This window comes from Austrofundulus limnaeus, unplaced genomic scaffold, assembly GCF_001266775.1.
Source record: "Austrofundulus limnaeus strain Quisiro unplaced genomic scaffold, Austrofundulus_limnaeus-1.0 Scaffold169, whole genome shotgun sequence".
Lineage (NCBI taxonomy): Eukaryota > Metazoa > Chordata > Actinopteri > Cyprinodontiformes > Rivulidae > Austrofundulus > Austrofundulus limnaeus.
The window spans coordinates 1,172,415-1,181,671 of record NW_013952571.1 but is presented as its reverse complement, the minus strand read 5'-3'; the positions used below and the strand labels follow the sequence as shown (position 1 = coordinate 1,181,671).

Genomic DNA, 9,257 nt, shown 5'->3' with positions numbered 1-9,257 from the left:
TAAATACATTTAATCTGTAAATAAATGGCCCATGGAGAACGTGCCAACATACGCTAATCTCATTTTTGTGTCTTGATAAAATATATTTCTGGTTCTGATAAGACAAGAACTCATGAAATTAATTTGGGTAAATTTATTCTTAGACTGATTACAATAAGTTACAGTTTTTCATTTCTTTCCTGGGTCAACACTTGATCGAATTAAGGAATGTGGTGCCTCGAGGTAAGCTAATTTGTGAGTCACAAATTAGCTATTTTAGAATATACCCAAAAATTCCCTACGAAAATAAACCTCATAAAACAGAGCTGGACAGAAATGATGGAATCCTTGAAATAATGTGACCAAAGGGTCATGTTAAATCAAGGTGTCACTAATTATCATCACAGGTGTTGAAAATCCTATAATCAGTCAGTGGGCCTGTATATAAGCTACAGATATTCACCATGCTGTTTGGTGACATGGTGTGGACCACACTCAACATGGACCAGAGGAAGACAAGGAAAGACTTGTCTCAGGAGATTAGAAAGACTATTATACACAAGCATGTTAAAGGTAAAGGTTATAAGACAAGCATGTTAAAGGTAAAGGTTATAAGACCAGCATGTTAAAGCTAAAGGTTATAAGACAAGTATGTGTAGGAACTGGACTTATGTTAAAATAAGCCTCCCTACATACTTCTCATAACTTAGTTATGAGAGAAGTTTTTACCAAGGTATTTCCTCATTACTTTAATATTTTGACTGTGCAAAGTGAAAAGTGACACAATAAGGGACGTTCAGACGAGTTCAAGTTGATTCATAGAAGATTATMCAATCATTTATTTACACAAATTGAACAGATCATAAGTACACCTGATTGTGGATTTTCCTATAACAAGCTTCAGAGTTAAAATGAGGTAAAACTCGCGTCCAAATTTCAATTCACATTAAACTCAGATTACTCATATAGAACAGTAAAACGTCAGTTCTGATGTTAACAACCAAACAATTTTACTGGCACTTTTAACTTAAGTTTGGCAAATAAAGAATAAGAAAAGGGATGAAAATAAGGTTAGTGTTTCGACTCTTATTTTGTTAAAGGTATCAACCGGATCAGCYCGTCCCCTCTGCGCTGAGACCTCCACATGACACGTCACCCGGAACACGACAGTGTTTACCTGTTGCTAGCTTCTTTACCACACCCCAGGCAAATACTGCCTCACCTCAGACCAGTCAGTGAACGTGTTGCTCGGCCCGCTCACTGTTCCTTGGCGAAAAGTGTTATTTAGGCAACTTTCGTCTGCTTCGAACTTCGCCAGAAAGATTCAAGCTGATGCATCAGGTTCGTCCTTCAAAATAAAATTTCTCCCCTCGAGAGTTGAAAAACACTTAGAGACCTGAGTCTCAGTGTGGACAGTAGCGGCGTGCTACTGTCCGGGCCATCAGATCTCCCTTAATTGGCTCATGGGCAAGACCTACGGCCGAGCTGGTTCCTCCGAAGAGAAATCAGCCTTTCTTCCCTGTTGGCATCTAGGAAGAAGTGTGCCGTCTCTCAAAGTCGTCCATGTTAGTAATAGAAGCGGACGAATTTGGTTRCGCCCTCAGGCYTTAGAAWGAGTCAGAGAAATGAAGGAAGATAAGAGCTTGCCAGCGGCGCCAGTGCAAGGACAAATTCTGTGGTTGTTTTTTAACAGAAATTTGATAATATCTTTAGCTTTCTTTCTGATAGACTAATAGAAATCACTGTAAAACATTTATGATGATTAATTAACATTTCTGTTTAAATAATCAGTCTGAAATTTTTGTTGGTCCAGATAAATGAAAGATTTTCTTAAGAAAACTCAAAATTATATTACTGATGTTTCCAGTCAAATAAAAACAGTGATTTATATAAAAACAATGAAAACATGGTAATGATTTTCTCTGTGATTTTTATATCATTAATTAATCTTTTAGGCACGATAAAAGAGTAGAAGTGATTCCACCTTCTTTGTGACAGTCATTATATGATTAACAAATGCATAAACATTCTTAGTTAAACAACAAATGAATCANACACACATTGGTAATTTGCAAGCCCAGTGCAAAAACCAGGTCTAACGTATGACCCTTGTTATGTGTGGGACCTGAGACATACTGGGTAAAGTTAAACGCCTCTGTCAGTGATATAAGATCTCTCGCTGGGATAGAAGTAACATCATCAATCTGCAAATTAAAATCACCCACAATCAAGACCTTTCCCAATCTAATTGGGAACAGACAGCAGTCGTCATTTCATTCCTCGGGTTTAAAGCAGATCCTTTAATTCCACAGCTGATGCTGCTAAAAATGACTTTTTTGTGGATTTCTGAGAGCATAACTTCAATCTCTGAACTCGTAAAGTTCTTCTTTTTTACTTTGCAATGTCATTTATGAATGGACACTTCCTGGTATGTGTGGCAGGAAACATAGCCTTGTATGGTGTTTTTGGGGTGGTAATTATGCTAATCTCCTCTCCTCGTGCACGAGCACCTGATACACATTCATCTGTTTACGCTCCTCATTTACACACTTTTCCTGAAGATAGAAGAGTTTGTTGAATCTGATGTGACATGTTCGTACATACCCTTCGTATGAACTAAAGTAAGAGAAATTTAGGATAAGAATGCGCACATGTTCTTGCATGAGGCCCAATGTTCTAACAATATTGTTGGTTGGGAGGGGGTTTCCATAGCAACTTCTGAATGCAGCACGATCTGAAGAGAGCTAAAGAACAGGCTGAACTGAAAAGGTGAAATTTCATTTTTTGATATTCTTTTTGTGAATTAAATCAAATGAACATGTTTTGTAGAGCCCACAGATGGATCCTAACTTGTGCTAGGACCCCCATAGTAGGTTGTCTTTAAACACAGCTAAAAGATTGAATGTAGTACAGTAGTACAAATGTAGTACAGTAACAAAATCTAAATGCAAACACAAAATCCAGGATCCCCACCAACTTGTCAGTTATTTGGGGATGGCACCTGGGGTGGCCAATCGGGTGCCACAGAGGTAGCAATTGCCACTGTGGTCACCCCTCTGGCTCTTCCCCTGCTTTTAGAAGGAAATAATATTTTAACAGAAGACTATCCTCTCTGGTTCGTCATGTGTCTGACAGAATGAGTTGGAGTTCAGCAGACAGAAGGAATAATGCAGCTCTGATTTCTAATTTGTGTTTTTAACTTCTGTCTGTCATTAGAGGCAGAGCACTTCAGATGGGGCAGGCACAGAGACCACTGTTACTGTTAACAATGCTAGTGATTCTGATAATGCTAACAAAATCTATTAGGCAGGTAAAATATTAGCACACTGATTGTTTTGTCTTTATTTTACTAAAAGAAAATTATGTTTACTGTGGATCGTGCTGACATGTCCTGTGCTCTTAATATTTTTTAATTATTAATGGTACAGCAGAAAGAATGATACTTAGCAAATGAAGGAATGATTTATTAATCCTAAAACATTAGGTTGTGTTTTTAAAAGCTACTTGGTTAATATTTCAAATACTGTTTGTATGGTATTATTTGGGACTGATAATATACTGATAAAACTTACTACTCTGAGCATTAACTGATCATGTGATCAGTGTTTTAAAACTAAGTCAGCTGTTACCTGTTTGTAGAGACAAGCAGAAGTATGTTCGCACAAATCTACTCACTGGTGGTGAAGGTGGTGCTGATAACTTGGCTTCTCTTGGGTCCGGCAAGGGCCTGCAGCCTGACAGAGTACTGTGTGGAGGCGATCAACTGGGCCATGTTGTATGACACAGCAGTGGGACTCAGAACCACCTCCTTAGAGGAAAATTGTTTTACTCTCATACAGAGTATTGAGTACAACCTGAACTTTTTGATCAGTCCTTGTATGCCGCATACTTACTCGAATGGTTCCACCAGCAGACTCAAAGCTGAGGATGTAGCCAGTGATGTCAGCACGGGGAGGTTTCCAGCTGAGCATAGTGTTTTCTGTCTGGATGTTGCTGGCTGCAAGGTCTTGAGGGGCGTCCACATCTAAACAAACAGGATGTTTTAAATTCCCTTCAGTTCAGTTCAGTCAGTTCAATTCAATTCATTTCAATTCAATTCAATTCAGTTGTACTTTTATAATTACACAGGGGAATTAGATGTTGTTGTAACTCATTTAACTAAAGAGTTATTGTAGATGCTGACATACAGTACATGTGAACTTGTATGGATTGTCCGTAAATTATAAGGATTTTACGTCATTTTGCAGGTATACAGACGTATAGAGCAATCTCACAGATTTTTTCAAGTCTTACGGATTTCTTCAAAACCTCATTTTCAAATTTGTCAGAGCCTGTATGATTAAAAAAAAAACAATAAATAACATCAAACAGCCATCTTCCAACCTGTTCTGCCACTAGAAATAAGTTTTGAACTTTTTCCGCTCTCCTCGCAGCGGGCGCTTACATGTCTGCAGCCGACCCCCCCACCCCCCACCCCACCCCGCGGGTGCAAATTGTACGGATTATTTGCAAAATTTACGGATTTTTGAGGCTCCTTAAACATTAAACAGGTAAACGTACGAAGAGGTTGACATATATGTGCTGATGGCTGTGGGTAGGAAAAATCTTCTGTAATGGTCTATATTACAATGAAATTGAAGAAGCCTCTGACTGAAGACACTGATTTTCTATGACAGTCTGATGAAAAGGATGGTCAGGGTTGTCCAAAATGTTATGTAAAATCCTTTTATGTAAAATCACATTAACAAAACATAAAAAACAAACTTATATTATGTCTGTGCCTTTGCAGCCTTTAAATTTCTTGAAGCCTAACTTTTAAAAAATACAGTAAATTGCAAAAGTAGTATTTTTATTTTATTGCCCTATAATCTGGAATTTCCAGTTTGAAGTAAATTAATTATGTAGTTTGTGTATGCATAACAAATAATTATTTCAAAGTCAATCCTTTAGGGAGTCACTTGTGGCAGCAGTTTTAGCTTTTGAGCTTGGCTCTTTTTGTTCCCCTGTTACAGAGCAAAGAGGGGAATTGGAAAAACCCTCAGTCTGTGAGCTGGATAACTTGAAAAATAAGTGAGATACCAATTTCTATTTTTATGTGGAGCCACATCCAGGCGTAGGAAAGGTCCATACAGTGGAGGAAATAGGTATTTGTTCCCTTGCTGGTTTTGCAAGTTTGTCCACTTAAAAAGACATGAACAGTCTATGGGTATGTTAATTTTAACAGTGAGAGATAGAATGTTAAAAAAATCAGAAAATCACATTGTATAAATTATTTAAATTTATTTGCATTTTGCAGAGCGAAACCCTTTTTCAACTAGTGCCACTTAGTGTAGTGTTGATACGGTTCGGTAAGGTTCCAAGCCATTTCCATTAGGCCAAATTCATGGAACCAGCCCTTTGTTTATTTAGTACCTACTTTGTTGCGATTCCAAGCGGTCCCAGTTAACACCAGCATGTGACGTCAGAGCATTGTTCGTCACTGATTGGCTAGGGGGTGGAGTCACTGGTTGCGTCTGAGCTGCCTTTACAACAACAACTCGAGGCGCCAGTTTTTCAATTGTAGCAGCGACTTTAGTCATGTTTCCATCCAAGTTTAATTATAATTTTTAGTGAATTTTTAAAATTTCATAACTTATTTGACAAATGTGTTTCCATCTCTCATTTTGCGCATTAACTATTTTTTGAAAAACCCGAAAACCACCTCCACCCACCAACCAAAACACACCCACTGGAACGTCAATGGAAAAGCACCCGAACTGACTTGTTCCGACACTGACCGTACCGACACTACATTAAGTGGCATTAGAGGAAAATGTGGCAAAACCCTTGTTGGCAAGCACAGCAGTCTGACTTTTTTGTAGTTGATGATGAGGTTTGCATGCATGTCAGGAGGAATTTTGGATTCACTCCTCTTTGCAGATCATTTCTGAATCGTTAAGATTTTGAGGCTGTCACTTGGCAACTCTGTGTTTCAGTTCCCTCCGTAGGTTTTAGATGGAATTAAGGTCTGGAGACTGAACAGACCACTCCATGACCTTAATGTGCTTCTTTTTGAGCCACTCCTTTTTTGCTTTGGCTGTATGTTTTGGGTCATTGTTGTGCTGGAAGACCCAGCCATGACCCATCGTAGCAGAGGGAAGGAGGGTCTTACTCAGGATTTCACGGTACATGGTTCCATCTATTCTCCCATTGATGTGGTGAAGTAGTCCTGTGCCCTTAGCAGAGAAACATCCCAAAAACATAATGTTTCCACCTCCATGTTTGACAGTGGGATGTTCTTTGGGTCATAGTCAGCATTTCTCTTCCTCCAAACATGGAGAGTTGAGTTAATGCCAAAAAGCTCAATTTTTGTCTCATCTGACCACAGCACCTTCTTCCAATCCCTCTCAGAATCATCCAGGTGTTCATTGGCAAACTTCAGACGGGCATGAACATGTGCCTTCTTGAGCAGGAGGAGCTTGTGGGCACTGCAGGATTTGTATCCATCAGTGTTGTTTTCGTTAACGATGACGAAATATTTTCGTTGACGCCCTCTTTTCATGACGACGAGACGGTAACAAAGTAAATATAGCTCTTTGATGACTAAGACGTGACGAAACGTGTGTGAGTTTTCATTGACGAGACTGGACGAAAATGTTAGTCGGTGGTCTGTCAATCAGTGGAGGGAGGGACTGCAGCGCCGTTACACACACGCGCACACACAGCAGCACAGAACATTTCCTCCTCTCGTTCAGTAAAGAAGGAAGACAAACAGCCTTTGCCGCTTCGCAAACAAACAAAAAAAAGCTGTCCGTCACCTGTAGCTTAACCAGGTCTCCACCATTAAAAGCTGTCGCAGGTCCATTCTGAGTGCTCAGAAGCTGTTTGTTTACGTTCCTGAAGAAAGTAAAACTCTTCTCTGTGTTTTATTTATTTATTTATTTTGGCCAGGGGGAGTTAGCAACTGCGCATGTCAGTGCTTTTGTTCTGAATAAAAGCCTGGTGCATGTAAACACTCGTTTGCACAAGTTTAATAGTCTGCTAAGTTTAGGACTGCATGATGTCTGTTTTAATAAATAAGATGCATCTTCTTCGTCCTGGCTGACAAGTTTGAGTTGAACATGTGTGTTCCCCTTTATTGCTTATAATATTGGGCATGTGTATTGTGTATGTAGCATAATGACGGAAATCACTTTCTGTATGAACTTTGGACCTCAAAACATTTTCTCCTGCCCCCAATCTCGGTATAGGACAACAGTTGGCCTTTGTTAAATTATCTCACCTTTTTCTTCTCTCTTCCTGTCTCTAAGTGAACAAGAAAGAAACACAGACACTGATTCTCTGATTAGTCTTATAACACTCCTTTGAACTGTCTCAAAATGACCATTTTTAGCAGAGAAGTAACGCTTTGATCTCCATCAAGCCAGACTCCTCGGTCCTCATGTCTGTTGCTTGGTGGTAGTTTTTATTAATTGGTGGTGTTACACTGGTGTTGATTCTGGGGGCTCTCTAACCAGAGATGGGAGGCATATACATACACATTTACATGTATAATGGGATCATTTGACCTAAGGCAGCAAAAAAGAATACTAAAGGGGTGAATATTTCTGCAACTCAATGTCTTTATGAATTGATTATGACTTAATAAAACTTATTAAACTTAATAAACTTAATAAACACTTGTGTGGTAAATCCCTCTGACCTGTGGTAAATTCTGTTGTAGTAGCTGCGCTCTTGGCCATGTCCCTTACAGCGTAGACCTTCACAGTGTAGTGTGTCGCCGGCGTCAGAGAGCTCATCTCAAACTCCACCACATTTCCTGATACACGCTCCATCACTGGAGCCACTGCAACACACATATGGGTTGAAAGCTCAGCTTGGAGGTTTGGAAGATTGATTATGTCACTTTAATTGTTCCTGTAAAGATATAAGCAAACTGTTAAGGACTGTTCAATTATATTTATTGCTCTGTATTTACTATCTTTTTAAGGATTAAAGACAAGACAAACTGGATAATAAAAAAATCACAGTTATACATCACTATATAATCACAGTAAGTTTATTACGGGAGCTGAGGTTTCCTTATAGCATTCTGCTTTGCACTGGGTCAAAAAATACATAGTACAGCCAAATACTTAGCATATATGTATCCAATACTTTCACAGTTTAAGGGTTTTTTGTTTGTTTGTTTTATTTTCTTTTTTTATTGCAATTACTTGTCCCTTCTTTCCTGATTTTAAGTTCTTGGTATTGGTGTTTGAATTATCATGCTTATTTCTGCCGGGTTGTTTACACAGATCATCTTTCTATATTTTCTGTTACTAGTTTGGTATGAACCAATTTAAAAACATTGCAAGTACTTACCTGGTATTTACCAGGTACAGGCCTGTTATAAACCTAACACTTGGGGCCTCATTTATAAAGGACTGCGTAGCATTCATACTAAAAGTGAACATATGGCCAAAAGGTTCAAAATGGCATAGGCCAAAATTTTTTTTTTGATTTATAAAATCATTCGTACGCACATCTTTAAGCAATTTTTCGTTATAGATCACAGCTGCACTTCAGAGTTTGTACACAAGGTCCCGCCTCAGGTTCTACCCTCTACACGTCCACACTCAACCATAAACGGATAATGCAAAGTACCTATCTGAGAGGGATCAATACACAGTGTGGCTATAATTCCTCACTTCACCATCTGTGTCGCAGCTTCCCGTCTCCAAAATGAACATACGCATGGGTCAGAACTGGTGTGAGAGACCACACATTTTCACGCCAAGTTTGGGTTTTATAAATCAGAATCTTTGCCTGAAAAGTAGGAAACGCAAGTTTCTGGCCCCATTATGTGCGTAAGCAAGTTTTATAAATCCGACCCCTATTACTTACATGACAAGTCACAGGTACATATCTACATGAACTCAGCAAGCACCTGATATGTACCAGGACTTATATACACCGTAAGTACTTGTTACTCACAGGTACACACTTGGTAAGTTAATTTGTTTTGTGTGTGTCATGAACAAAACATTGGTCATTTTTATTATTTTATAGCATTTTTTAAAAATGTGCCCCCTTGTATTCAGTCTATAATATTTTAAATGATAATGCATTGTTGTATTAACTTGTTCACTAATTTAATTTTCAGCTTTTTAGTTCTCCCAAGTTCAAACTAAATAACTCAAACTATTTTTTTTTTCATTTAAAATGTTCATTTATGTTTATTTGTGCTTCATGCATGCTAATCAAGCTACTGTTTGTACAAAGGTGTGTGTGTGTGTGTGTGTGTGTGTGTGTGTGTG

At 38.6% G+C, this 9,257-nt stretch overlaps 1 protein-coding gene across 1 annotated transcript in view; it reads right to left on the bottom strand.

Annotated features, from left to right (window-relative positions):
- Nucleotides 1-3,654: 3,654 nt before the first annotated feature.
- Nucleotides 3,655-9,257, bottom strand: part of tncb (tenascin Cb) — a gene marked incomplete at both ends in the record, with an annotated part of 90,219 nt that continues 84,616 nt past the window's right edge. The window contains 3 exon segments of the mRNA XM_014017483.1: nucleotides 3,655-3,787; nucleotides 3,873-4,003; nucleotides 7,661-7,804. Coding sequence (XP_013872937.1) covers nucleotides 3,655-3,787; nucleotides 3,873-4,003; nucleotides 7,661-7,804 — 408 coding nt within the window.